General features: G+C 59.3%; 1 protein-coding gene across 12 annotated transcripts in view; it reads left to right on the top strand.

Moving 5' to 3' along the window:
• ANKS1A (ankyrin repeat and sterile alpha motif domain containing 1A) overlaps positions 1-25,731 on the top strand; it is a 63,053-nt gene extending 37,322 nt beyond the window's left edge. For 5 of the 12 annotated variants that reach the window (XM_065038423.1, XM_065038416.1, XM_065038419.1 and 2 more), the window contains 13 exons: positions 2,260-2,326; positions 6,790-6,896; positions 15,148-15,246; positions 15,537-15,689; positions 15,856-15,963; positions 16,820-16,984; positions 17,226-17,351; positions 17,467-17,538; positions 17,768-17,854; positions 18,209-18,346; positions 18,904-19,074; positions 19,482-19,580; positions 20,233-25,731. In XM_065038423.1, the coding sequence (XP_064894495.1) occupies positions 2,260-2,326; positions 6,790-6,896; positions 15,148-15,246; positions 15,537-15,689; positions 15,856-15,963; positions 16,820-16,984; positions 17,226-17,351; positions 17,467-17,538; positions 17,768-17,854; positions 18,209-18,346; positions 18,904-19,074; positions 19,482-19,580; positions 20,233-20,352 (1,512 nt within the window). In that variant the 3' untranslated portion in view covers positions 20,353-25,731. The other 7 variants (XM_065038421.1, XM_065038429.1, XM_065038418.1 and 4 more) reach the window with 6 other exon arrangements.
• The last annotated feature ends 709 nt before the right edge of the window (positions 25,732-26,440 follow it).

The following is a 26,440-nucleotide window of genomic DNA, read 5'->3' on the forward strand; positions in this document are numbered from 1 at the left end:
CCCCGAGGCGGGCGGCAGTTTCCCGCGGGCAGGTCGGGTGCACAGCGACTCCTTTCTGCTCGGGTTTGTAGGTCGCCAGTTACGGACTGAACGTGGATCTGAATTAGCCCGTGTGCATCCAGCGTGTTAGGACAACGCAGCAGCCGCGGTGCCCCGCTGCCGCGTGCTCCCGTTAACCTTCCAAGTGCGTTAACGCGGTATTTCTGGATCAGGAGCTTTTGAGTCTCATATGTGAATTACTCGTGCTCTGGTGGATGTTTCGGTTATGTAACCATCTTGTCATCGTTAGCATTTTTGGGACTCTCTTTTTCAGAACAGAAGTGTCCGGGCTGCGGTCTTGGCACAAAACGGACGTGCCAGACGGAGCCATCGTGTGCTTCCAGCGCCAGCCCAGCGCCCCTTCGTGTTCCGAGCTGGCTCGTGAGGCCGCAACGAGCTGTCCCCTTGCCCTGGGGGCTGTTTGTGCTCAGAGGGGTTTTAAGCTGTAGAAGCAGCTTCTCTGGGTTTTTTATAATTTTAAACCGAATCCACCACATCCCTCGGTTGTGGGAGCTCGGGAATAACGAAGTCTTGACCCTTACACTCACACAGAAGTTTAAAACACTGGTAACCTTTACACCCAGCTTTGTAAACGGCTTTCAAGAATGAGATCTGCTGCTGAACTGCTGTCTGGTCTGCCGAGCTCCAGCCCTGGGCGAGCTTGTACAATAGGTTACGAACCCCTTCACAATAAGGATTTATAATGGGAATCCTGATATATTCTTGATGATGCTGATGCTGCAGGGGTCGTTACAATGCACTAACACCACACATATGGCAGACAGTGTGCCCTTTGTTTCTGGGAGTTTTTATGTCATTATGGACTTTTACGTGAATAACTCCGCTGCCCAGCGCGGCCGTCCCCGTGGTGCCCGTGCAGGCGGCCGCTGTCGGGCTGCGGTTCGGGAAGGGGCTGGGGCTGGTTTGGGGCTCAGCCGGGTTGGGGGGCTGGGGCTGCAGATGGGGGTCCGAGCAGCTGGAGGCTCCGACCACCTCCTGTTGTGAGGGGACCCCAGCGCACGAACTGGCTGTCACGTATCTGCTCATCCGAACGCTGCCATGTGTGTACATATATATATGTGTGGTTTTTTTCTCCCAGGACAACCTTGCGATGTCCTTGGGACTCGCTGACGCTGCGCGCAGAGGCTGAGCACAAAAGCTCTGCGTTTGTGTCGATGGTAAATGCAAAGGCTTCTCAGCCCTAGGTGAGGTTCTCCCAAGCCCGACCCCGGCGGCAGCGGCACGAAGCTGCCCCGACACGGGGTCCAGTGCCGCCCCGTCCTGCTTTGGGAGCCGACGCTCCCTCCCCTGCGTGCAGATGAGCTGCTGCAGACAGCTCGTGGAGCGCGGGGCTCTTTTACTGTGGCGATAAAAGACCCGGGACTTGTTTAACTGTCCTCTGTCTCTCAATGGACTCGCTGGCTCCAAATGCCAGCGCTGGCTCTGGCAGGAAAGCGGAGAGATTAATATGAGCATCACGGCTCCATGTCCGCGGGCAGGGAGCGAGGGCAGTGCCGGTATTGGGACTGTGTCCTGCTGGCTGCGGGGCCGGGATCGGGGAAACAGGGAATTCTGCATCCCACTCGGGTCAAAACCTGCTGGTGCTTCTGCCGTGGGTGCTCAGGGCGGGCGTTCTGCTCAGAGCTGGGGCTGAGATCTGCCCTGCCAGCACGGCCAGCCCAGTGTGCGGCGCGTCCCCAGTCCCCCAGTGCGGGATGGAGTTGTCTTGAGCTCCCTCTCCTGGGTACTTACAGCATTTGCCCCCATGATGTTGCTGCTTCCCAAACTCCATCCCTTTTCCAGCTCTTTCTGAGCAGCTCTGCTGGTGAGGAGCGGGTGAGGAGCACGGTGTCCGCGCACAGCGCTGGGAAATGGGTGGTTTAAAAGTTACAATAGCCCCAGCCGGTGAGGGCTGGGGAGCCGCGGTGCCGGGCCGGGTCCGCGTGGCCGGCTGAGCTGCGGTTCCCGTCCTTCCCCTCGTTCGCTGCCCCAGAGGAGGGCTTGGTTGGAGCTGCTGTCCCCAGGCTCTGGCGGGTGTGGGGGGGCAGCTCTGAGAGCCCCACGTCCAGCAGGGTGCTGAGGGCCAGCGGGATGAGCAGCCTGCCTGGGTTTCTTGGGCACTCACGCCAGAGGCGGAATCCAGGGGCTGCCTTTCACTTTTCCTGGGTCTTTACGAATAGTGCAGCACGTGTGGTTTTTCTTTCTGTTTTGTATTTTCAGATTGAGAAGATCATGAGTTCCATTGGCGAAGGCATCGACTTCTCCCAGGAGCAGCAGAGGATCTCAGGTAGCGTGCCCAGCTCGCGCGTGCCCGTCTCGTTGTGCTCTGCGCCAGGCGGAGGCGCCGGCTCCTGCGTGCAGAGCTGCTCGGGGCTTCTTCGAATTCTTCTCTCCCCGGATGCAGCTCCTCTCTGAAAACCAGCAGGTTGTTAACAAACGCCCGTCTCGCTGCCGCGGGCACAGCCTGGGTCCTGGGGGCTCATCTCCCCTTGGAGCAGAGTCTGTGGCCTTCGGAGGTGGAGACAATCGCTGGGCTTCAATGGTGCCCTGAGAAACGGAGCTGTTTGTGGTGACACACAGCGCACAGGGCTCAATCGAAGGGATGCTGGTGAGCTCTGCTGTCTGGGGACCAAAGGTGCCTAAATGTCATGGACTGCTCAAGGGCTTTAGAAAATCTGCATCTCGGAAGTGTCACAGGAGGCGCTTTCTGCTGGCGGGAGCGGTTGAGCTGCGGCAGCGCTGTCCTCCGCGGGGCGTCCTGGCCAAGCAGCAGGCCCCGACACGGCGGTTTCTGTGGGAGGATCGTCCTTGGGGCGCTGCTGGAGCAGGATGGGCTGGGGCCCATTGCCCGTCGTGGTTACTGTGCTACTGCCTCAGTCTGGGTGGCACTCGGCTTATCCTGAGTGTGCCTGTGGGTATCGACATCCACTAAAGAAGAGGTGCTTCCCCCACCACTTTAAGCGTGAATTCCTTTCTCTGCCTTTGAATGGTGAGCAAAGACAAAAGCAGAGCTCAGGAGCACGTTTGCCTCTGCTGCAGCATGATGGAAGGTGCTGGAGAGCTGCCACCGATTCTGTCCTTTTAAATCCTTCACCTCCAGCTGCTGCGGGTGGGCAGCGTCTCCTCCTGATGAGATGCTAATGAGCACCCGCAGCACACACTTGCCATAATGAAGCAGATCCCGTACCCGTTCGTGGGTTCATGAGGAGGAATCCACCGTGGTTCCCCGTGGCGATTCAACCTGCGCCTGCCCTGGGCACCACGAGCCGAGCGGGGCTGGTGCTCTGCAGAGGGCTGCGAGGGCCGTGGGGCTGGGGCTGACGCAGCGGCAGCTGCTCAGCATCCAGCTTTGTGCCCAGCCCTCCCCTCCCCAGTCCGGGCTGCGGGGGATCGATGTCGGCAGTGAGGAGTCTGACATGGAGGCAGAGGAGGAGCCAGCGCTGCAGACGCTGCCGCTGTGCAGGGCTTTCAGCAGCATGGACACGGCTGCGCGGCCGGACGGGTCCTGCGCCGGGCTGCCCGGGGGCTCGGGCTGCCCGGGGGCGGCTCAGGTAGCTCTGCGGTTGACCTGGGATGTGGAAAATGTCCTTGGTGCTTTACTTGACAAAAGAGGAACCCGTTAGCAATCTGTGTTTGGCTAATTGATCTCTGTTCCGGTAAAGTCGGGTGCTGGCTGCATTTCTTGTATCTGGTGGCATTAATGGCAACACGTCCCTTGCCCGTCCCTCTTGCCTGATGTACTGCTGGTGTGTGGCCCCTCGGTGGGTTTAGGGACTTCCAGCTGCTGATGGTCCCCAGCTGTGGCACCAGCGGCCTGTCCTGGTTCCCCTGCACGCTCACATGCTGTGGATGGTGGTTCCATTACACTTGGTTGGATTTGCAGTCTCTTGTTCCGGGGGAGCTGGGTCGTGTGTCCCCAGGTCGCACTGGGTCACCTTAAACTGTTACCAGGTGATGAGTTTGGTCCAGAGTGGCCCGTGCACTGATTTCTTCCTCAAAGAGGCCCAAACTTTGCACTGAAGGTCATTATTGACACGTTAACTTGTAAAAGGACCTTGCTGGGCCCTGGTAGCCCCCTCCCTTCTCTCCCTTCTCTCCCTTTCCTGTTGTCTTTGACGCATCCTCTTGCAACAGGAACCGAATTGCTCGCCTTGCCTTTTGTTTCTTTTTAACTTTTAAACGCTCAAATTATTTCAAACTGCACTCTATGGACTGTTCCCCCTCTGCTACCTGCAGGCCTTTTGAGGTAGGATTCCTAAAACGTGGAGCATAAGGACAAGGATGGAGCTGAGGATTAGGTGTTTGTTTTAATCAGACGTGATCGAACACTTGCTGGGGGCACAGTGACGGGGGTTCATTGTTCCCCGTCATCCTCATAACGTGCAGATATTCAGTGTATTTTGGGCTTCCTTATGCTCAGTGTAGGACGTTCGGGGGCATCTGTTACCTTCTTTTTCTTTTTCAAGTAAACCCCTCCATTCCCCTCCCTGCACGTACAAATACCCCCCTCCCTCGTCTTGTCTCAAAGTGCTTTAGAAACAGAAAACCTGCACGTGGTGTCACTGTCGTCTCCCCTTTAAAATCAGAAATAACATTTACGAGTGTACAAAAGCCCGAGTGGAGTAAATAATTTTTTGAAGCAAAATTGAGGCGCTCAGAGGAGGGAGCTGCTGCGGTTTCATTGCACCTGCCGGCAGCCCGGCTGCTCCCAGAGACGCTGCGGCAGGCGGCTTCCTCGCCTCTCGATCCCTTAACTCTGGGCCAGCCGCACATCGCCGGGGGCTGTCCGGGCAGACCCGTAACGTCATTTTGAAAACCCAGGCCGTGTCATCCATCGCTGAGCAAATATCGGGAAGTCAGTGGTTTCCAGCAGGGAGTTCGGGAGCCGCGGGGGGAGGCTGGAGCGCGGGGGCCGGGCCGGTGCACAAAGCCAGCGCTCCGCAGGGCGCGCATCGCCGGGAGCGCATCGCCGGGAGCACACCACCAGGAGCACACCACCAGGAGCACATCGCCGGGAGCACACCACCAGGAGCACACCACCAGGAGCACATCGCCGGGAGCGCACCGCCGGCGCGGCAGCAGCGAGGGGACGGCGGCGGCGCCGGGCGAGCAGGCGCTCCGTGCGTAAATCCCGGGCCTGGCTGCCGTCCTTCCGCACGGGCTGCGCGAGGGAGACCGAAACCTTTTGTGCTGGGCGGCGCTGGTGCTGCAGCGGCGGGCAGGGTCTCCTGGAGCACAGCAGCGGGGCCCCTCCCCAGGAACTGCTGGATAACGCCCCGAGCCCCCCTGCAGCCCCCCCTGCAGCCCCCCCTGCAGCCCCTGCCGTGGGTGGGATGGATGGTTTGGAAGGGACCACACAGCTTCAGCTGACCTGGCAGCTCAAAGGAAGCAAACTCGGTTTTCTGCGCATCTCTGCAGTTCCACACACCCCTGAAGCAGACGTGATAAGAAGCCTGAAAAATTCTGCCTGTCTCAGTGGCGAATTTCCTGCTGACAAGGAGATGTCTGAAGTTTCTTTGTGTCATGGCTAAGGTCTCAAGCTTCTCTGGAGTAACAAGTCCCCGGCCTCTCTCCCCAGGGCTGCGGGAAGGGAGAGCTTGTCTGCACAGCCTCTGCAGGGTGTCGGCAGGAATCTCATTGACCAGAGGCTGAGAGGAGGTGCCAGGGCATGTCTGGCGCCGGAGCTGCTGCAGGAAGGGGAGGCAGCGCGCTCGCGCTCGGGTTCTTTTTGTCTCGCCGTGCGAGGAAGTCGGGAGCTGACATGGCTCCCCAGAGCCACTTGGGGCTGTGCTGAGGGGCCAGGAGCTGCGGAGGATGAAGGAAGGGCGGACGGAGCGTGCACCGCGGGACCGGCTGTGCCGGGGGAGCCGCGCTGGTCTCGCCGGGTCCCTGCCAGCGCGGCGGCCGCGCTCCGCTCCCAGCAGCGTGCCGAGATGCTGCGTGTCCAGATTCCTGGTGAAACGCCTGTGCCAGGACGCTGGTGCTTGGGGTCCCTCACGCCTCTGCTCCTCTTAACACCGTAACGGAGAGAAAAAGCCCTTGCTATGGTTTGCCTCTTTCAGGACTGCTTGGGGAAAAAAAGTATAAGCCCGTCTTTTCTCCTGCTGCCGTTTGTGTGCTTTCTTTGTCTTGCATGTCCTCCTGCGGACAGCTGCTCTAGTCTGGCTTCTGCTGCTTTTCTGAGGCTCTGTCGTGTCTGTTTGCTGTCTGGCCTGCATGAGGATGTCTTTTCTCTGTAGCCGCTTTGTGCCCGCGCTGCCCTGGGCCCGCTGAGCAGGATCGAGCCGCACGGACCGCAGGACCCGCACAGCTCCGTCCCCCACACCTGCGCCTGCCCGCGCGCCCGGGGCGGACGGTTCTCCCTCCTCCCGCCCTCCAGACTCAGGAGTGGATCCGCGGGGCTGGGCTTCGCGCGCCTGCCCGGCCCGACGCTGCGCGAGCCCCGGGCGCAGTGCACGCCGCGCCTGCCCCGGCCGCGCTTCTGCACTGTCTGCCCGGGCAAGCTGTTTCTTTTCCTGCGTGTTAACTGGGATACAAATTGCACCCGCGGGCACTGAAGCTCGCCCGCGGTCTGTGCGCACCGGAGGAATTGGCTGCCGGCTGATCTGTTGTACTCTGAGCATAATTTTTTGAGTTTCTCTATGGTAATGACTATGATGTGGCAATGCCATCTGTCTTCCTCAGAGTGCCGCTGCTACCGCCTTAACGGATTCTCCCTTTTCAAGCGTCTGCCGATTCCTCTCTCGTCAGGTTCGCGGATGCTGGAGCAGAGCGTCGGGGAGTGGCTGGAGTCCATCGGCCTGCAGCAGTACGAGAGCAAGCTGCTCCTGAACGGCTTCGATGATGTCCGCTTCCTGGTGAGTGCCCGGCGGGACCCACGGGCTCTAACGAGCGTCTCGGCCAACCCGGGGTTGTGATCCGCACCCCGTCAGCTGCAGAGCACGTCTGGTTCTGCAGCCCCGCAGAACAGTCCTGGGGGCACGTCGGAGGTTGGCCAGAAGCAACAGCTGGGCGTTGCGTTGGGTCAGGGTCGTTCACCTTCACTCGGGTGTTAGAGTTCTTTTGCTATAGTTCTGTTTGCTCTGCCCCTAAATCTTTGCTATCGAGTTCACTCCAGCAGTGGGAACTGGAAGTCTCTAGTGTTTGAAGCAACCCCTGAGCAACTCTGGGCTGCAAAGGAGGTGGTGGACCTCTCGTTGGAAGTGTCCTTACCCTGAGCATGCAGACAGCACGTTAATGAGCTGTACTTAATTACATTGACACTGTTGACTCTGAAACCTAATGATGACAAGAGAGTAATGCTTCACGTTGAGGGTTTTCCCTGCAGATCCCTGCTCAGGATGCTCTGCTGGTGCATCTGTGCCCCGCGGTGTCAGGGCTGCTCGCGCAGCAGCCTTTGCCCTGCCCGACACGGGTGCTGATCAACCTCCTCAGCACAGGAGTTTAACAACCCAGAGAATTAACTTTCTGCCTGGCCCCGGAGGGCTGGGAGCTGGAGGTTCAGAAGCAGGAATTTGTGTTGACTCTGCTTATTTGCAGCAAATAGTAGCCCTTGGTTGTGAATTGTCCAATGCAGGATTTTGTCATTTATAAGACGAAGGAAAAGGTTCCTTGGATGCGTCTCACTCGGTGATTTTGTTGTAAACGTGGTGGGAGTCGCTGGATGCTTTGTTCCCATCCGGTGCTGCTCCCGGGTTGGGAATCGGCTCGCGCTGCCTGCGGGAGGTGGGACGCTCTCCCGCTCGCTCCTCTGGTTTTAAAAGATCTGATAATTTCACAAACCCTGGCCGATTGCTTTTGCGTTTCGCTGCTTCTCCCTGTCACGGGGCAGTTGGCTCCAGCGCCTGCCAGACTGGGTTTAAATCCGCCCAGCCCGGCGTGGGAGTTTAATTCAGAATCTTCTCCTCTGTGCTGTTACTGGCCTTGAGCTTCTGGTGTGGGAGTAAAACCTTCAGATACGGTACAAACGAGGAACAGGTATTTAATTTGTTTCTAGTAGTGACGTTGGTGTTCTCAGATGAATCACTGAAGCTGTTGTAGCCGCTGGAGCCGGGTGGTGCGGCACCGGGAGGGCGCGGGTGCTTGCTCCTGGTGCTCCTCTCCTCTCTTACACAACCATTTCTTCGTTAGCTGCCACTTTCAATTGCTAATGAAGAATATTTCAAACCAAGTGGCGTTATTTTCCTGGACTTAAACGGTTTCTGTGAAAGGATTAGTCCCTATTAGGGCATCATTATGTTAAATATTTCGATCTCCAAAGAATGCTGGGTAATGGTTTGCAAACTGCCAGACGGGCTCTGAGGCTAATGAAGTTTTAGTAGCAACAATGAAGAAGTTGGAGTCTTTTCGTGCGGAAATGCTCCTGTTTTGGTGTGACGTTGCACCCGGTGCTGTGGGTTCAGCCGAGGATGCTCCGTTCGCCGCCCGAGTGCCCCGGTGCCCGTTGGTGAGCGAACCAGCAGCCTGTGCGTCGGGCAGACGAGAAGCCAGCGCGGCAGGAGCAGACTGTTAGGTGTGTGCTGATAGTACAGCTGTGAAGCGGGCTGTGTCCCACAAAAAGAGCTTTTTAACGTCCTTACGAAGGAAGCTCAGCCTGCAGGAGACAGTGACTTACAGCGGGGTTAAGAGTCTGACAAAGAGCAGGTCCGGTGACCGCGGCGGGACGGGGAGCCCCGCGGCTCGGAGGCGTTTGGTGCTGCTCCTCCCTGACGAGGACGCGGTACGTGCGGGATGCGCGGCGCTGCGTGCCGGCCCAGCGCCCCTGTGGCCCCCGGGTTCCCCAGTCCTGCTCTCAGGAGTTCGTGTCCCGTGTGCTTTCGGTTGCTCTTGTGTTAGTTCGCAGCCCGTGTTACCGAAGCGCCTGCCCCAGATAAGGGAAGTGTTGCTAACACAAGTCACCAGGGTTATTTAAACATGGATTTGACATGACGTTGAAGGGTGCTTGCGAGCGCACGTGTTTCTGGGAAGGAACTGAAGTCTACGTTTGTTTCAGATGGTGTAATCTCTTGGCTGGGCTGAGGGAAGAAATGGGCTATAAAAGATGGATTTAGGTGGCTTAGTTTTCTAAAAGACCGAGTTCTCCTTCCAAATACTGACACCTGCATAGAGGCTTTCCCCGTTTTCCTGGGTAAACCTGCCAGCACGAGCCCCGCGGCCGTGGGAGCAGCTCCGGCTCCTCCGCGGTGCCACCAGGTGACCTTCGGTGCCAGTGCCGCTGCCGGGGCTGTGACACTCGGCCTCTGCAACTGGGGCAGCCGCCTGGTCAGCCAGCCGGGGTTCAAAACAAGCCGAAATGGAGACAGCGCTTCCAGTTCTCCTCCGCTTCACAGCCTGCTGAATCCTTTCACGACAGGGAGAGGTTTATCTGTGCGGTGGGAACACGGCCGAATTGAAGCTGCTGGCTGAGCGTTGCTCGTACGGGCTGGGCTGTCCTTGGCTCAGCAAAAGCACAGCTTTGCAAGTGGAATCAAGCCCTCAGCAGGACCGTGCACCAAATGTCCAGCACTAACGACCCAAGAACAGCTGCCCCTGCGCGCGGGGGCCTCGGGAGACCCGCTGCCTTGTCCCACACCAGAGGAGGAAAATACAAGGTCAGGTCACGAAACCGTAGCGATGAGTGAGCAGCGTCGTTCAGAAAAATGCGCTGTAAATCGGCTTAATCATCCTTAACCAGGAAGAGCTGGGGGAGCTGTAAGAGTAGGAAAAATGTCCCGAGAATATGGACCAGGAGGGATTCTCCTGCTCCTGGCACTCGGTCCCATCGGTCCCCTGTGGTCACCAGTGTCCCTGCAGCAGATGTTCCCTTTGGGAGCCCCTGAGAAACTGGTTTTGCTCCGTGAGATGCACAGGACGTCCCCGTGCCCTGCGGTGAACGCAGGAGCGGCCTCAGGGCAGGACCGGGGGACCCTGCGGTGTTGGGGACAGAAGGGATGGTGCCGGTGTCACAAGGAGGAATTACAGCATTTCTTGGTGGAATTGCCCCCCGGAGCGGGGAAGGACGTGGCAGCACCTGCCCTGGCCCGGCCGTGTCCGTGGTCCCGCAGATGGCACCGCTGCGTCTGAGGCGTCTGCAGCAGCTTTGCCGTCCCGGGGCTGAGCGGCGCTGCTGCCCGTGGGTCCCGGGCTGGCCAACCGCGCGCAGCAATCGTACGTTATTCTGCGGCTGAACTTCCGAGTCCAAAGATACTTTCATTCACAAATGAGCAGGTAAAACGGCACATAAACCATTTTTACAGCCTTTTTTTGTATTGTTCTAGCCTGGATTCCCATGGAGAGTGTGGAAAGCAGCTAACGCTGATTCAACGAGACAGCGTCAGAAACGGAAATCTGTGCTCCTTGCGCAGTGCCCTGGGCTCCGCTGGGTTGGTTTTTTGTTTTTATAATCGGGGAGAAGTGGTAGAAGCGTGATGGCATTGGAAGAACAGCATGTCCACAAATAATTTAGAGTACTGACATGAATTTGGTTCGGTGTAATTCAGCGCCACGTTAGATTAGCCTGCAGCGTTTCCTCTGCGTGTGCGCAAGTGAACGGTCGGTAAGAACGCGGAGCCGAGGTGCTGGGTGCGAGCAGAGCTGGAGCAGCCGAGGCCGCCGGGCAGGACGGGGACGGCACCGCAGGACACATGGGGCTGGTTCCCTGCAGACCCCCTGTGGATCCCTCGCAGACCCTGCGCACCCTGTGGACCCCCTGTGGACCCTGCACACCCTGCACACCCTGCTCGCTGCCGCTGCACTTGCTGAAACAAAGAGAAAACTGCTGTGGTGGCAGCTCTTGGAGAATTCCTGAGTGTGGACCCAGCTGAACCCTGGGCATAGGTTGTGCCTGGGCAGGTAGGCTCGGTTTCAAGCCGAAGCTGTGCCTGTGCAGTTAGGCTCGGTTTCCAGCTCTGCTTAGCCAGGAGCTCTGGGGCGGGTGGTTCTGTGCTCGGTGCTCGCAGAGCTCGGCTCCGCGGGGCCGGCTCGTGGGTGTGTGCGGAGCTGCGGGGTCAGTGCTGCTCACGCTGGAACCCACCCGTGGCTGTCGCTGAGCAGCGTTGGGGTCACGCTGGCACGTTTAGCGCTGCAACGGCTTTCGTTCATGTGTGTGATACAGGGAGGGAGCTCGCCAGCCCCGTTCCGTGGCGTGGTGTGCGCTGTCATTGCTGCCAGCCTGCTGCAAATGCAGCTCTTCTGCGGTGCCCGGGCTGGTGTCAGTGCCCTGGATGAACCCCCGTACGACCCCCGCACGAGGGTTTCTGCCAAGCGTCTGACCGGGAATCACAGCGTACAATGGAGTGAGATCTTTGTGTCTGGCAGCCTGCCGGTGGCTGGAGATGCTGCTTGGGTGGTTCAGCAGGACTGCGTGGTGGGGTCGGTCTGGGGTTTTCTCTGGCGGGGACGGTGGAGCGATGCTCTGGGCTCCCAGGTGATGTAAATGGCTCCACGGGGACCAGCGAGTTTGGGCCGGATTCTGAGGAGCAAAGTGGGTGGACCAGAGCTGGCACTTCAGAGGATACTTAAATTTGATTCATTAGTAGCTCCAGGCCTAATAAACATTTTAAAAGCCATTAAAGTAGCAGTTAACTTCTTTTTCTCTCTATAAAATCGCCCGAACTTGACAACCATGACCGATTCCCTCCGTTGCCATTGTCACGCTGCCAGTCTGCACGGGGGGGAAAATTGAACAAAAACGAAGCGGCCGTGTGCTAATCCAGGATTTATTGCGGGTTTCCGTGTCCGAGCCCTCTCCGCAGCCGATGCTCTGCGAAGAGCGAGGGCTTCGTTCTCGTGCCCTTGGCCGGACAAACGCGCGTTTCCCGCTGGTTTCCGCGGAGCTGCCTGGAGCCGCAGCCGCTGGCGTCACCGCGCGCAGCCGGAGCTCGGCAGAGCCGGGGGCTCCCGCCCCTCGCCGCCTCCTGCGTGAGGCTCCGGAGAGCCGGAGCTAGCTGGTACCAGCGCCATCAACATTAGCGTTCTGGATCCCCTTGTCCCTTGGAAAGGAGAAACCTGAGTGATGTTGGGGCTGAGGAAGGTGCCACCTCTTGTTTTCAGGACTTGCTGCCTATAATCCATGTTTAGGTTGGGTCTGCGGTGACCTGGATGAGTCTCCATCTCCCACGTGCAGGTGATCGGTTACCAAAAGTAAAGCAGTAGCAGTGGCAGTAAAATCCTTGACAGGATGCAAATTGTACTGAGGGGCAAAAGAAAAATAGCTTTGTATGCATTAAAATAAGAAGAAATGGCTGCTTTGTGCAGGCAGCTGAAGGCGCTCTGCTGGGGGTGTTGCAGAAGCCTTTGCAGTCTGGAAAAGCTGTGTTTGGGTTTTGCATCTGTTGCTTTTAATAGCAAACACATTCTGGTCCCTCTCCTCCCTTCAGTCCCGCCTGTCTTTAATACCGGGTTTAGTAACAGAGGCAGCGCTAAGCCTGAGCTTAGTGAGACAGTCTGGATTCATTAAACCGCGTTGCTGGCTGGATCAGATGGCGCGTCCTGTGCGGAGCCAGACGTGTGGCTGGGCCTGAAACGGGCGGTTGGTGCCCGCGAAGCGTCCCGCGGGACCGGGCACTGCGGACCCGCAGCTGGGGCTGCCCGGACGGGACAGCGCGGACCCGCAGCTGGGGCTGCCCGGACGGGACAGCGCGGACCCGCAGCTGGGGCTGCCCGGACGGGACAGCGCGGACCCGCAGCTGGGGCTGCCCGGACGGGACAGCGCGGACCCACAGCTGGGGCTGCCCGGACGGGACAGCGCGGACCCGCAGCTGGGGCTGCCCGGACGGGACAGCGCGGACCCGCAGCTGGGGCTGCCTGGGACCGGGCGCTGCCCCAACTGCTGCTGCTCTAGCGAGAGACACGGGGCCGTGCGGGTTAGTGACAGCGCAGGGTGTGCAGAGTCTTCTCTGAAGACTTGTGCGTCCATAGGAGCATCCTTGGGGTGCATGAGGTAACAAGCACTTGTCACAACAGACACTCTGAAATGTGTCTTCGGAGTCTTTCTGATTCTAACTGGCGCCTGTGCCAGTGCTGCTGGGGGATCGCAGCGGACCGGGCAGCGGCAGAGCGATCCCTGGGGTTTTCCTCTTCCCCCCTCGCTGTTTGCCAAATTGGTCCCCGAGAAGCCGAGTGGAGCCGCTGGGACCACGAGGTGATGCCCCCGGCCCCGCTGCCCACCCACCCACAGGCTCGCGGAGCAGCTCTGCCCCTCAGCTTCTGTCTAAACAGTGTGTCAAATGCAAACAGGCCTAAAGTCTGGTTTAAATAGCTCATCTGTTTGGTTGGCAAAGGTTAAAAGATCTCCAATGTGTTTGCATTTAGTTACCTATTTTAGTGGCAGATTGTCTTTTTCCGCAGGAGGTGGAATCTGGGTGGGTTTAGAGGACGTTTCTCTGAGGGGAGGCTCGTGCGCGGTACGCTGTAATGATTTATTCAGAGCTGCTGTGCTTTGTCTCTCCGCGTTAAGTACCCTGGGAACACGGACTGGCACTGAGGGAATTTAGTATGACACATAAAAATACGGAGTGTTGGAGAGAGCTGGAGGCTTTGCAGTATTTAACTACCTTGTATCCTTGCTACGTAGCGAGCCATTTGTCTTGAATTTGAGATGCCAAAGAGTGGGAAAAGAGCCCTTGCCTTGGGGCTGGCGCTGCGGTGTAGAACAGGCAGCCCGGGGAGCAGAGGAGCCCCGGAGCCGCGGGCGCTGCAGGGCCCCGCATCCCCACCACCCCCACTTTAATTTGCCACCGTCACTTGCTCAGGGATTTTCTCCGCAGTCGGAGCTCTGGGGGCAGCTCTTACCTGTACCGTTAATTCTCTGTTTCTCTGCACATGTGTCTCTGCAGCCGAGGAGAAGAGCAGCTCTCAGGGACACTTGCTGTCCTTTGGAGGGGGCGGGTGGGGATCTTCCCCTCGCCCTTCCCTCCTGCCGGCCCGGCCGTCGTGCCCGAGCTCCCGCAGCCTGTCCGCCCTTGCGGCAGCGTCCTGCCCCGCAGCCCGTTTAATGAGGTTTCTGTGATAAAACCCGAATGTGGAGCGGCGCGGCGCTGTCAGCTCGGAGCCGCGGCTCTGCGGGAGCGGCGGGAGGCAGCTCAGGGTCTGGGGAGAGCGCAGACCGCGGGGCGACAGCAGCGGCCGTGCCGGGACGCGGGTGACAGCAGCGGCCGTGTCGGGACGCGGGTGACAGCAGCGGCCGTGTCGGGGCGCAGGTGACAGCAGCGGCCGTGTCGGGGCGCAGGTGACAGCAGCGGCAGTGTCGGGGCGCAGGTGACAGCAGCGGCCATGCTGGGACGCGGGTGACAGCAGCGGCCGTGCCGGGACGCGGGTGACAGCAGCGGCCGTGCCGGGACGCAGGTGACAGCAGCGGCCGTGTCGGGGCGCAGGTGACAGCAGCGGCCGTGCCGGGACGCGGGTGACAGCAGCGGCCGTGTCGGGGCGCAGGTGACAGCAGCGGCAGTGTCGGGGCGCAGGTGACAGCAGCGGCCGTGCTGGGACGCGGGTGACAGCAGCGGCCGTGCCGGGACGCGGGTGACAGCAGCGGCCGTGCCGGGACGCGGGTGACAGCAGCGGCCGTGCCGGGGCGCGGGGTGGGCGCTGCCAGTATGCGGGCAGGGGCGGGGTGGCAGTGAAGTCGATGTGCTCTGTGTGCGGCCGCGCTGGCTCTCTGGGGAAAACTGGGGCACAAAACGGGCTGCAAGGGGCAGCGTGTGGGGACGGAGCTGCCTCCCTGCTGCAGCTCCCGATGGGGGTAGATCTGGCCTTCCCTGGGTCACCTGCTCTTGAGGAAAGAAGTTGTGGTTTCTGTGTGGTTGTGCAGGGAGGACGAGCTGAGCCAAGTGACCCCGTGGGCACCAGGGCTGGGTTTCCTCAGGCGTTGTCGTGGGCGGTTGGAGTGTCTGTGTGTCGGCAGGGAGGTGACAGGGACGCTGCGGGAGCAAGGGGACAGTGATGCTGTGTGCCGCAGTCCCGCTCCTGTCACCCTCTCGGTGCCCAGGGTCGGTACGTGGGGCCCAGCTGCCCTTCTCAGCAGTTTCCTCCTCCTCCTCCTCCTCCTCCCGCAGGGCCATCGGCAGGCGCTGTGAGGCACCGTCTGTGCTCCTGGTGCCCTCTGCTCCATGTGGTTCCTTCCTGTCCCCGCAGGGCTGTAATGTCATGGAAGACCAGGACCTTCGGGACATCGGGATCGGTGACCCGCAGCACCGGCGGAAGCTCCTGCAGGCAGCTCGCTCGCTGCCCAAGGTCGGCAGGGATGGGCATTGCCCGCGCGGCTGCGAGAGCCCGGCGCGGGGCTGCGGGAGGGTTTTGGAACGGGAAGAGCTGTGTGGATGGGGTGGCTGGGGAGGGGTTGGGTGTCCCACCTGCCAGTTTTGACCCCAAGCATGTTCCTTGGTTGTACAGGGATTTTTTTACTTTAAAGCTGCTAGTGGAGATGATGATGGCTTTTAAATTGTTTTTAGTCAATGCTGTGTGCCTTGGGATCCCAGCCCCTGGGGCTTTTAACCTCTTTCTTCTGGCTTGTGCTTTTCCAGTTGAAACCGCTGGGCTGCGATGGGAACAGCCAGCCTTCAGTTCCCGCCTGGCTCGACTCGCTGGGGCTGCAGGATTACGTGCAGTCCTTCCTCTCGAGCGGCTACAGCTCTATCGACACTGTGAAAAACCTCTGGGAGCTTGAAATCGTCAATGTGAGTACTGCCCTGCTCCCGCCCCGGCAGCCAGGTGCTGCCACGTCCCTGCGGGGCTGGGACTTGCCAGGAGTTGTGTTAAACGGGGGCAGCGCTGCCCAAAGCTGGAAACTGCGCTGTGTGCCGAGCGCTGGAAAACCTACAGTGCCCCGGTCTGCCCCTGCAGGTGTTGAAAGTGAATCTGCTCGGCCATCGGAAGAGGATCATCGCCTCCCTGGCAGACCGGCCCTACGAGGAACCACCTGCAAAGCCACCACGGTTCTCGCAGCTGAGAGTGAGTCCCTGTTTGTGCTCCTGGTGCTGGCAGTGGCCGGGATGCTGCTTCTGCCCTGGCTCTGCTTCGCTTTCCTCCCTTTCTTGCAAAGAACTAACCTGGGGTTTGTCAGGGATAACTGTCCCATTTCTGATGAGCAGTTCTCACTTGCGGGGGACCCGGGGAGCTGTAGAGGGCGTTTTCTGAGAGCTCAGGTCCTGGACGGGGGTCCAGCCTTACTCTGCTGCTGCCACGCGCAGGCGGTCCTGCCTGGAGACGCAGAGGAGCCCTTGGGTGCAGCGTCCCGACTGCGGCGCTGCCGGGGCTGAGAGAACGGCTGTTTGCAGCGGTTCCCGGGCTGCAGCTGGTGCCGCCCTGCACCCAGAAGGACGTCAGTGGCCAGTTCAGTGAGTCCGTAGAATAGGGCTGATGGGCGCTGCAGCTGCGAGCTCCGCGTCGGCTGGCACGTCCAGCGGCGAGTGCTCCGGCAGCGGCAGCCGCGCTGTCCCCGGCTGAGCCCATCTCACTGGCTCCCCGGGGCAGCCGATCCCCAGTGCTTCGGGTGCTTTGCTCGGAGCTCGTCCCGCTGTCAGCACCCTGCCCACAGCTCAGCCGCGCTCCTGGGCCGAGCTCACGGAGCCACGCTCAGCAGAAAGGGCTGCGTACCTGCCCAAAACAGTCCTGGAGCAAATCGGGGGAATTGTGCGGAAAATAAACGGTGTGATTGATGCCGCTGAGGCAGGAGCGTGCGGAGTAGGAGCTGACCCCGATAACGCCGCTCGCTGCTCCCCTCGGGTGGCGCACTGTGCCGGGGGGCGAGGGTGGCACGGCCGTGGCACAGGCTGACCAGGCGGCCCGTGGTCTCTGCTTGTTTCAGTGCCAGGACTTGATGTCCCAGACATCGTCACCACTGAGCCAGAACGACTCCTGCACGGGCAGATCGGCCGATCTCCTGCTGCCCGCCGGGGACACCGGGAAGAGGCAACATGATCGCGGCACCGAGGTTGCTCCCTACGCCAAAGCCGAGCGCTACAAAGCACAGGTCAGCGGGTGCTTCTGTGTGTCCTGGGGCCCCTCTGCGCAGCTCAGCGCAGACCTCGATTCTCTGCAGCCAGCGGGGAGCTGCGATGGTGCACGGGGGGCCGGGGAGCTGAGCATGCACAACTTCCACGGGCTTTAGAACCACCAGCTCGCTTTTGCCTCAGCCTCACCTTGCAAACGGGGAACTTACTCTTCCATCAGCGCCCTTTGGCAGCCTCAGATCCATGTTTCTTCCCTTCCAGGAGGACCGTCGGGAGTCCAAGCTGACCCTGCGCCCCCCCAGCCTGGCTGCCCCGTACGCCCCAGTCCAGAACTGGCAGCACCAGCCAGAGAAGCTCATCTTCGAGTCCTGCGGGTACGAGGCCAATGTAAGTGGCTTCGCCCAAGGGGTGGCAAGGACGAGGAGGCTCTAGGGCCAGGCCGGGCCGTGGGGCCGGGCAGTTCCCTGCCTGGGGCCTTGAACGTCTCTCCCTCTTCCAACAGTACTTGGGCTCCATGCTGATCAAGGACCTGCGAGGGACAGAGTCGACGCAGGACGCCTGTGCCAAGATGAGGGTACGGAGGCCACGGGGACGGGGGATTTGCTCACAGCCCGTGGTGGGTGGGGGTGAACGGGGGTCTCCGTCCCCATCCCTTCCTCTCCGCTGCCACCAGGAGCAGGTTTTCCCCGCTCAGGCCTGATGCTGTGGGGCCGTGGCCGGGGGCCCCAGGGGAGGGCTGGGCCGGTGGTGAGGAAGGGAGCGTCTGTTCTCAACTGGTTAATCCAATGTTCTTGTTTCTTAAGAAATCCACAGAGCACATGAAGAAGATCCCAACCATAATACTGTCCATCACGTACAAGGGGGTGAAATTCATCGATGCCTCTAACAAGGTGAGATTTGCACAGTACGAAGGGGGTGTCAGGAGGGACAGGCCCCGCAGTCCCACAGGCCTGGGGGTGCAGGTCACGCTCAGTGGCTCCAGCAGCCACGGCTGGTGCTGAGGAGCTGCCAGGGGATGGGAGAGCAGCGGGTGCTGACAGTCCCCTGAACGCCGAGAGCTGGGCACACCGCTGCTTGTGGGCCATGTTGCCATTGATTCCCGCAGTGGGGGGGAGCTCTGACCGGTCAGACTGGGAGACCCCCTCCCCAGCCCCAGCACACACTTGCCACAATCACCGTTTGCCGCGTGTGTAATATTTGCCATCCCCAGAAGGGTGACGGGTGCTTGTGGTTGACCCTGGCAGAATGTCATTGCTGAGCATGAGATCCGGAACATCTCCTGCGCTGCTCAGGACCCCGAGGATCTCTGCACCTTTGCCTACATCACCAAGGACCTGCAGACCAGCCACCACTACTGCCACGTCTTCAGCACCGTGGACGTGGTGAGTTGCCGTTGTCTCGTCGCCCGCTGCGCTGCAGGCCTGTGCCGTCCGCTTGTTTCCTCGCTCAGCTTTGTTGCCAAGTCATAGAACAGGATCTGCCCTGTTCTAGGGCTCTATTACCTGTTTCTGCCCTAAAATATCAGACTGCTGGCTCCAAGTGCTTTTACTATGGAGCTCTGTCGATAGAGCATATTTGTCTGGCTTTATTACTGCAGTCTCCAGTGCTGAAAAAAGCAGGGCAGGCGTTTTTTCCTCCTGGGGAACATGCCGTGAACAAAACCCTAAAACGCTTTCAATTACGTGCAGTGTAATAGGCTGATTTAACAGCCTTTTACTTCACCGAAAGTGTGGAAGCATAACTTGCTTTATTCTTGGGCAGAATCATCTCTCTGGGACGTCTGTGTTTCTCTCTTTACGACGCTCAGGGCTGCGCAGTCGCGGTTCCTGCCAGGACGTGACCTGCCAAGGGGCGGCGCTGGGCTCACCGGGGCTGCGTCTGCTGAGCACACGGACCGCGCAGGGCCACTGACAGCGTTGTTTCTGTGCCCTCTCTGCAGAACCTGACGTACGAGATCATCCTCACGCTGGGGCAGGCGTTCGAGGTCGCCTACCAGCTGGCGCTCCAAGCCCAAAGAGCGAAGCCTCTGGGTGCTGCAGCAGGAGACACGATCGAAACAAAATCTTCCAAACCGGTGCCTAAGCCGCGAGCTGGCGTGAGGAAATCTGCAGTACGTGTGTGCGGGCTGGCGTGATCTGCACGCTCCGAGCTGGGATTTCCCTGGGGCACCGCACGCTGAACCCTCCCTGCACGGTGGGGGAGCCCACACGCAGACACGGTGCCCAAGGCTCCCGGCACCGCTGGCACCGCGGTGTCGTGGCTGTGCCGCAGCCCTGCCGCTGTCCAAGGGGGGGACAAGGGCAGCAGGGTAGAAACGTCCCGGGTGGGATGGGGGTCCAGTGCCAGCTGTGTCCAGCACCGCTGCCCTGTGCGCACCCGCAGAGCTGCAGTCAGGTCTGTAGGTCACCTGTGGTTCGCAGCCCCCGTAGCCACAACCAGCCCCGGCTGGAGCTGCTGGACGAGCCATTGCCTCCCTGTAACTGTCTCCTTTGTGTTCTGCTTGCTCCCCCCGCTCAGGTGCCGCTCCCTCCCGACTCTCGCTGTTGTTACTGTCACACCTGCACAACTCACCGCCCCTCCTACCTGCCGCTGCAGTCTGTTAGTCCTGGAGCCAAGGTCTTTACCCTTTTTCCTGCCGTCTGCCCCGCCGCCTCCCGCACCGCGCGCTGTGCTGCCGTCCTGCCTCGCTGCCGCCTGCGCTCCCCGTCCGCCCCAGGGCCGTGGGCTGGCACGAACCCCGGGACAAACCGCTCTGTCTGTCCCCGCTGATGCAGAGTGGCAGCTCCCGACTCACTGCGCTGCTCTTTCTGGTGCTGTTAACCTTCCTGTAGGATCCTGATTCAGGAGGACAGGATGGAAGAGCCACGCTTGTTTGGGAGAGTTAAATCACGTGGGGGCTCACCTGCCGGTGCTGTCTCACTCTCTCTCCTTCTGCCTCTATTTTTATTTTTATAGTGCCCTCTTTAGAGTGCTCAGTTTTTCATGCTCGTTTGTGAGATGAAGCGAAGCTGTCGCTAACGGTAATGGGCTTGCAGGCCTAATACAGGACATCATCTCAGGGTGCTGGGTTGAGACTGACATGGCTAGACATGGCTTAGCTGGGAAGGACTCAAATGCCTCCCCAGCGAGAGCTGCTTCCTCCCCACACGCAGGCAGGTTTTTGGGCTGGCGTTAGGCAGAGCAGCAGCCTCTCCGCGTTCTGAATCCCCGCTCGCTCTGCCCCAGCAGCACAGGTGACCTGACTTGCCCTTTCTCTCTTGTTTCCCAGCTGGACCCCCCTGACGTGGACCAAGACTCCCAGTCTCATGCCGGTGTCTCCTGGGTCGTGGACCCCAAACAGGACTCCAAGCGGACCCTCAGCACTAAGTATGAGACCACTATCTTCTAAAGCAAACACACCCTGTGTCACCCAGTCTAACCGTGCCTTTGCGATCTGATCTGTCTGCTGGTCTAAACTCCCTCTTCCTCCGGCTGCTCACTGAGCCCCGCCTAGGCACTGCTGCTCACTGAGCCCCGCCTAAGGTACTGCATCCGAGGCAGCAGCACTTAGGAGACTCTAGACTTAAACCGGCTTTCGTACCTGATCACTGCTGAACACTGTGAATTCTCCTTACTCGGAAACAAGGGTAACGCGCTGTCAGATCCCTGTGAGGCAGGAGGCTCAGAGGGACGCAGGCTGGGGGAGTCGGAGCTGCGGACCCAGGAGCCGCCTGCCGTTGCCACGTGTCCCCTCGCTCTGGCACTGTGAGTCCCTGGGGCAACGTGACCCTCCCCAGGGCTGGTTTTTTGTTTCACCTCGGACTGATGGAGACTCTTGTCTCTGTGGTGCACGCGCTCCCTCCTCTTAGGTCCTTCCCGACCGAGCCGCGGCTGCGTGCTGCTCCGGTGAACTCACCCCGTTCTGCCCAGCCCCTCGAGCCGGCACTAACCACTGTGATGCTTCTGCAAATAACACACCCTCACCGCCTTTCCTCACGGGGACCCTTCCCACAACCTCTGTCCTCGAAGCCTGGAGCAGAAAACCTGCTCTGACAGGGATGCTGCTTCGGGCCAGGTGCGATCGCTCCCACTGTGAGTTCTGTCCCTCTCAGCCGTGAGATGCAGTTTTGGTAGCATTTCAGTCCCCTGTAGGATGTTTTTTCTCCTGCTGCCAAAGGGAGAAACATGATTGAAATCAGTCTGCTGCCGTCCCAAAGCTTTTCAGTCTACAAACGATGAGGGCTGTAGGGATCTTGAAACATCCGTCTCCTTCCATCCTGGAGAGCGAGATTTCACTTGGAGCTGGCCCCGTGTCAGTGGGCACAGCTGCCGTTCTGGCTGGTTCTCAAGTGCACATGTTTTTCCTCTGAGAAAATGTCCCCATTTCTGTGTATCTCAGTAGAAGCAGCTTTCAATTCCCGAATATGACTGGGAATCATTTGCATGAGGCCGCAGGGCACTTGGCGCCACCATATGGTTCACGGCCCCATGAAAGCCCAGCGAGTCCAGGCCCTTACCCCGGTTCCTGCGCTTGCCCTTGCAGAGCTCGCTGCAGCGGAGCTGAGGAGGATGCCGGTCTCGTGAATAACAGCACGGGGGCAGGACGCAGCCCGGGCGCCGCTTCTCCCTGGCATGTTGGCCATCCAAGCAGTTTTGCCTCGTTACCTCGGTTTCCCCTCGTACAGGATGGGGATGTCCTGCCTGCCTGTGGGGCTCACTCCCCGCTTTTGAGACCCTCTGAGAAAGGTGCTGGGGCTCGCACAGCGTGGCAGCAAACCCGGCTCAGCCTCGGGCTCGCACAGCGTGGCAGCAAACCCGGCTCAGCCTCGCTGTCCGACACGCCGAGTTCTTGGTGCTCAGACACCAGAGCGAAGCTGCGTCCTGCGCCCCGACCGCCCCGGCAGGGCGAGGGGCTGCCAGGGCTTTAGAGCTGTTTCCTCACATCTTCCGTTTCCCCAGACTTGCAGTGAAATCTGATGTTTCAAAATCCCTATTTAGCTCTTTCTCAGGAATGGGTTTGATCTCCCAAGTCCTTTGTGGTTAATGGCACTGGGCGGCAAACTGACTTCAAACTAAGCGCCAGGCTGTAAGAACCCAAGTGAGAGGACTACAGGGATTGTTGTCTTAAAGCAAGATAGAAAGAAGGGAAAGTTCAGTCTAGTAGATGTGTCACATGGAGCCCTGAACACAGCACCAGCGCTCAGTGCGGCGGTGCCATCCTGCGGGTGCCGCGGCATCGCGTGCCCGAGCTGCTCCGGGCCGGGTTGGGGTGGTCAGCACCTTCCCAAGCTGCGGTGGTACCCCGAGGGTGTCGTGTCCTTCAAAGAGGAACTGAATTAACGGCAGCAGTGACGGCAGTTCCTGTGCTGGTTGTACCGCGCAGTTGCCTGCACGTACGCCGGATTTCAGAGGGTCTGAGCTCGCGCGTCTCCTGCCTTCAGGAGACGGACGGGTTCCTCAGCACCTCCTGAAAGCCGTCGCTGAGCATGTGCCTTGCCGGGGTGACATCCAGCCCCGCCGGGGTCCCGGGCAGCCCCGCCTCAGCCGCGGAGCTGCACCGCGTGTCCGCAACCCCGGCGCGTCTCATCTCGGCATCCGCCCGCCCTCCCCGGCGCTCGCTGCTCGTGTGACTCAATCACTCATTCCCTTGTCTTCCTTTCTCTTTGCCTCTGAAAAGCTGATCTCCGGGCAGCTCCTCCTACCACGGGAATGTAGTAACGGGGCAGAGACCTAAGAAGCCGTGGCGTGCCGACACGACGATCGCCTCCACCCGTGTCTGCGTCGGCGCGGGCGCACGGCTGCTCGGTGAGGGCTCCCGCAGCGGGGGACGGGGATCCCACCCCGGCAGCTCTTGGCGCTTCTGTCACAGAGAAGCCGAGACTTGCAGGGCGAGAGCTGTGTCACCTTTGCTAGTTTGAGACAAAAGGCCTTTCGACCCATTTCTCTTTTTAACATGCAGAACGATACAGAGCAGCTGCAGTTCACGGTGTAAATGTAGCACTGCAGTTTTTTGGTGAGGAAAAAAGGAAAAAACCAAAATCCTTATTTACTGGGAATGCCCACGGTCCGGTGAGGAGTACAGTAGAAAGTCTTAGTGGTGGGACTGGTGTGCGCATCTCCAATGGTACTTAAATCTGCTTCAGTTCTGGGTGAGCAGTAGAGAACGCCAAGGTCTTGGCAATAACTGCTCCGGTGCGAGCAGCCGGGCAGGTGAGCCTGCAGCCCGCGTGCAGAGCTGCCCCACGCTTCCACGGCACACGGGAACGCGGAAAGGAGTCTGCGAAGGATCTTCCAGCCCAGAGTGGCTGTGGCCAAGTGTCCCGATGGTACAAAGCTCGCTTCCCCGGCAGAGAACGCTCCCCTTGCAATACTTGACGTCTCCATGGCAAGGACACGGTTTCTTCCATTCACGCACTGAGTACCTGCAGCCGCCCTGCCCCGCCTCGGCACCTGTCTGGGTCTGAAACGCAGTTGTGCCCTGAGGGGTTGGGTTGTTGTGTTTGGGTTTTTTTTTAACTATATGTGATTTAGCACTTTTTTGATACTAGCTCATTATTTAATTAGTGCAACAGTTTCAGAAGATGAACAAATAAGGAGTTAAATTTTGGGCATTACGCTGAAACAGCCCCTTCCCGAGGATGAATCACGTCAGCCTGAGGATGGCTCGGCCCCGCACGCCCCAGATGCCACCGTCCCCAAGGCGCTGTGCGCTCACTTTTCTTTGGAGTTCCAGAGCGTTCACGCTGTGGCTGTGGCGGGTGTTTCGCAGTGCTGTTTCCCTCCAGGGAGAGATGTTCAAATGGTGATTTTAATTCTTCAGATGCAAACATGTAGCACAGCACGTTTGTGCCAATGCCGGCAGGCGATGCCGTGGCGGGGACGCGGGACCCGGCTGCCACACCGGAGCCACGTGCCAACTCATTCCCGATACCTCCGGTGGCTGCTGAATGCCAGTTCAGTGGATCTCTCCAGCCGGTGAGGCTGCAGAGAAGGGAACCGTGATCCCAGGGCACAGACCTGCACATGGTTAGGAGGGGGAAGTGGAGATGGGTTTTGTTAAGTTGATGAATTTAGGAAACCTAACATTCCTTGATATGCATATGTTGCAATTCATACTGGTGTAAGTGTAAATATTTGGTGTGTCAGCAACAAGTCTTTTTGGAGAGAACGCAAATTGAACCTCTGCTCGGGAGGAGGACACGGCTGCATCGGCTCTTTGGAGGTCGGCTTGGAGGTGACGTGGCGATGAAGACCCCGATCCGCAGGGCTCGGTGACCCTGGGGGTCGTCCCAGCCCCGCGTGTCATCCCGCGGGTGTCTTTAGTGACCCAGCAGCTCTGTAGCCAGATCTTTCTCATTCACACAGCAGTTCTTTCAGCAGCACGTCTCCCGTTTTGTTTCCATGGGTTTCTCACGGTACTTGTGCGCTGGGGCCTCATCCTGGGCCTCCCAGAGTCTGTTCACCCCCCGGCGCTGAGTCTTCCGGCTCTTCCTCCCACCGTGGTTTCGTGGTATCTGGAGGAAAGTGCCCTGAATTTCTGGTGCTGAATACGACTTTAGAACGGCAGCGCAGGTGCCGCGGTGCCTGTGTGGGAGGGCGGTGCTGCCGGGGCCGCGCGGCTGGGACGGCAGACCGGGGCTTTGTGCCGCGCGAGCCCGGGCCGGGAGCTCCGGACGGGTGGACCGGGACGCAGAGTTGTCTTTTTTATATAGGAGGGGATGTTGTTTTCTCGGGTTTTTTTGTTGTTTTTTTTTTTTCAGATCGAAGCTGCTTTATCCTTTTAATTTTGTATTTACAAAAAAAAGCAAAGCTGATGTTAGCTGTCTGGCTGCCTTTGAACGTGCTTTGGGGTCGTTCCTTTTAGAAGAAATTATGCAACTTTTGTGGGGTACGTGCCCGTCCCCTCCAGGGAGAGGGTTCGGCCCCGCAGTGCGTCTGCCCCTTCCCCGGGCAGGGACACGGACCCGATGCCAAGCGTCCCTGCGGGCGCGTCCGGCGCGCGGCTGCGGCGCCTCGGTCGCTCCGTCGCTCCCCCGCCCGCTCCTGGAGGCCCCGGCAGCAGTTTCCCGCCTCATTTCCCCGCGACCCATGGAGTTCGGGGCGAGCGCAGCGTTTGCAGCGCTGCGGTGTTGCTCCCTTCGCGCTCTCACGTTGGCGTTCATCGCTGCGTTATTCTTCCAAAAGGAATGAGCTGTGCTGCTCTCGCAAAGTCGATACGGATGGAACATTTGTACCCGTGGAAGAATAACCTGAGGTTCTCTAACAGGGCAGAGAACGGTCGAGTTCAGTTTGCAACGTAGACGATTTTGCTAATTGTGATGTATGGCGGTGGGACTGATTTGTAATACAAATGTTATTTAATCTGTCTGTATTTTGATACTTGAATTTCCTTTTATTTCCTGTATATACAATTGTTAATCTGTTCAAATTTGTCTGAATTTTAAACATCTTGTGGTACCAAACGTAACCAATCTGTGCAACAACATAGACTGACCTCACTACAACAAGGCGAGAGTGTAAATATTCCTGGGCTTCCAGCAGTCGTTTTGTTGTTCTCATAATTGTACAACTTGGAACAGACCGAATGAATAAACGCGCGTAGCCCGCTGTGCCGCGTCACCTGCGTGAGCCGTTCTCGGCCTGCGTGCCCAAGAAATAGGACATTGTCATTATGTAAAATTAGAGCAAGGAATCCAGACATTTAAATGCAGGTTAAAGTTCAGATTTTCATGTCAAGTAAAATCTGGCTGCTGTAAAGTCCTAAATACACCAGGGATTGCTAAATTTATACCACGTGTTCCATTTCTAATGATTCAGTAAGTCAGGTTTTCAAGCTAATATTGAAATATATTGAGCAGTTTTACTGATCTTAACTACCGCACGGCTTTATCAAATGCACACGGCGTCCCTGGCGTGTCGGCAGAGTCGGTTACAGAGTTAACACCTGGAAGTAAAGAGGCCGCAGCCGCGTGCAGCGCAACGAGCTCCACGTGCCGTTGCCCCCCACCCAGCCGCGGCGGGCTGGGGAACGGCCCTGCCTGTCGCGGTTGGGCTGTCTGTTCAGAGACGGGCGCCGAGGTCGCCTCCCGGCAGCAGCGCTGGCCCCGCTGGGTCGTCCGGTGCGCTTTTACAACCTGAACCACGATTTGGGAAGCTCGGGGGATGTTCCACCCCCGCCTGGTGTGCGGTGAAGATGATCAGAGAGAATCGGTCCCCGCGCTGGGTTCTGCATCTGGGAGAAGAGCTTCCTGGAGAGCTCCCGGCAGCGCGGTCAAACGCCCGCCCGCCGCGGCGGTGCCATCCGCCACGCTGCCCAGCCTGCGCCCACCTTCGGCTCCTGAGCCGCACCGACGCCCTTGGAAATGCTGGGAGTCCTGTTCCTCGGGGACACGGAGCGGCCGAGGAAGACGCCACGGGACCGAGCGAAGCTGCGCGGGCGTGCGCGCGGCCCGTTTGTGTGTCGCAGCCGCTCCAGCCGCCGTGCTGCCCCGGGACCT

This window comes from Columba livia, chromosome 22, assembly GCF_036013475.1.
Source record: "Columba livia isolate bColLiv1 breed racing homer chromosome 22, bColLiv1.pat.W.v2, whole genome shotgun sequence".
Lineage (NCBI taxonomy): Eukaryota > Metazoa > Chordata > Aves > Columbiformes > Columbidae > Columba > Columba livia.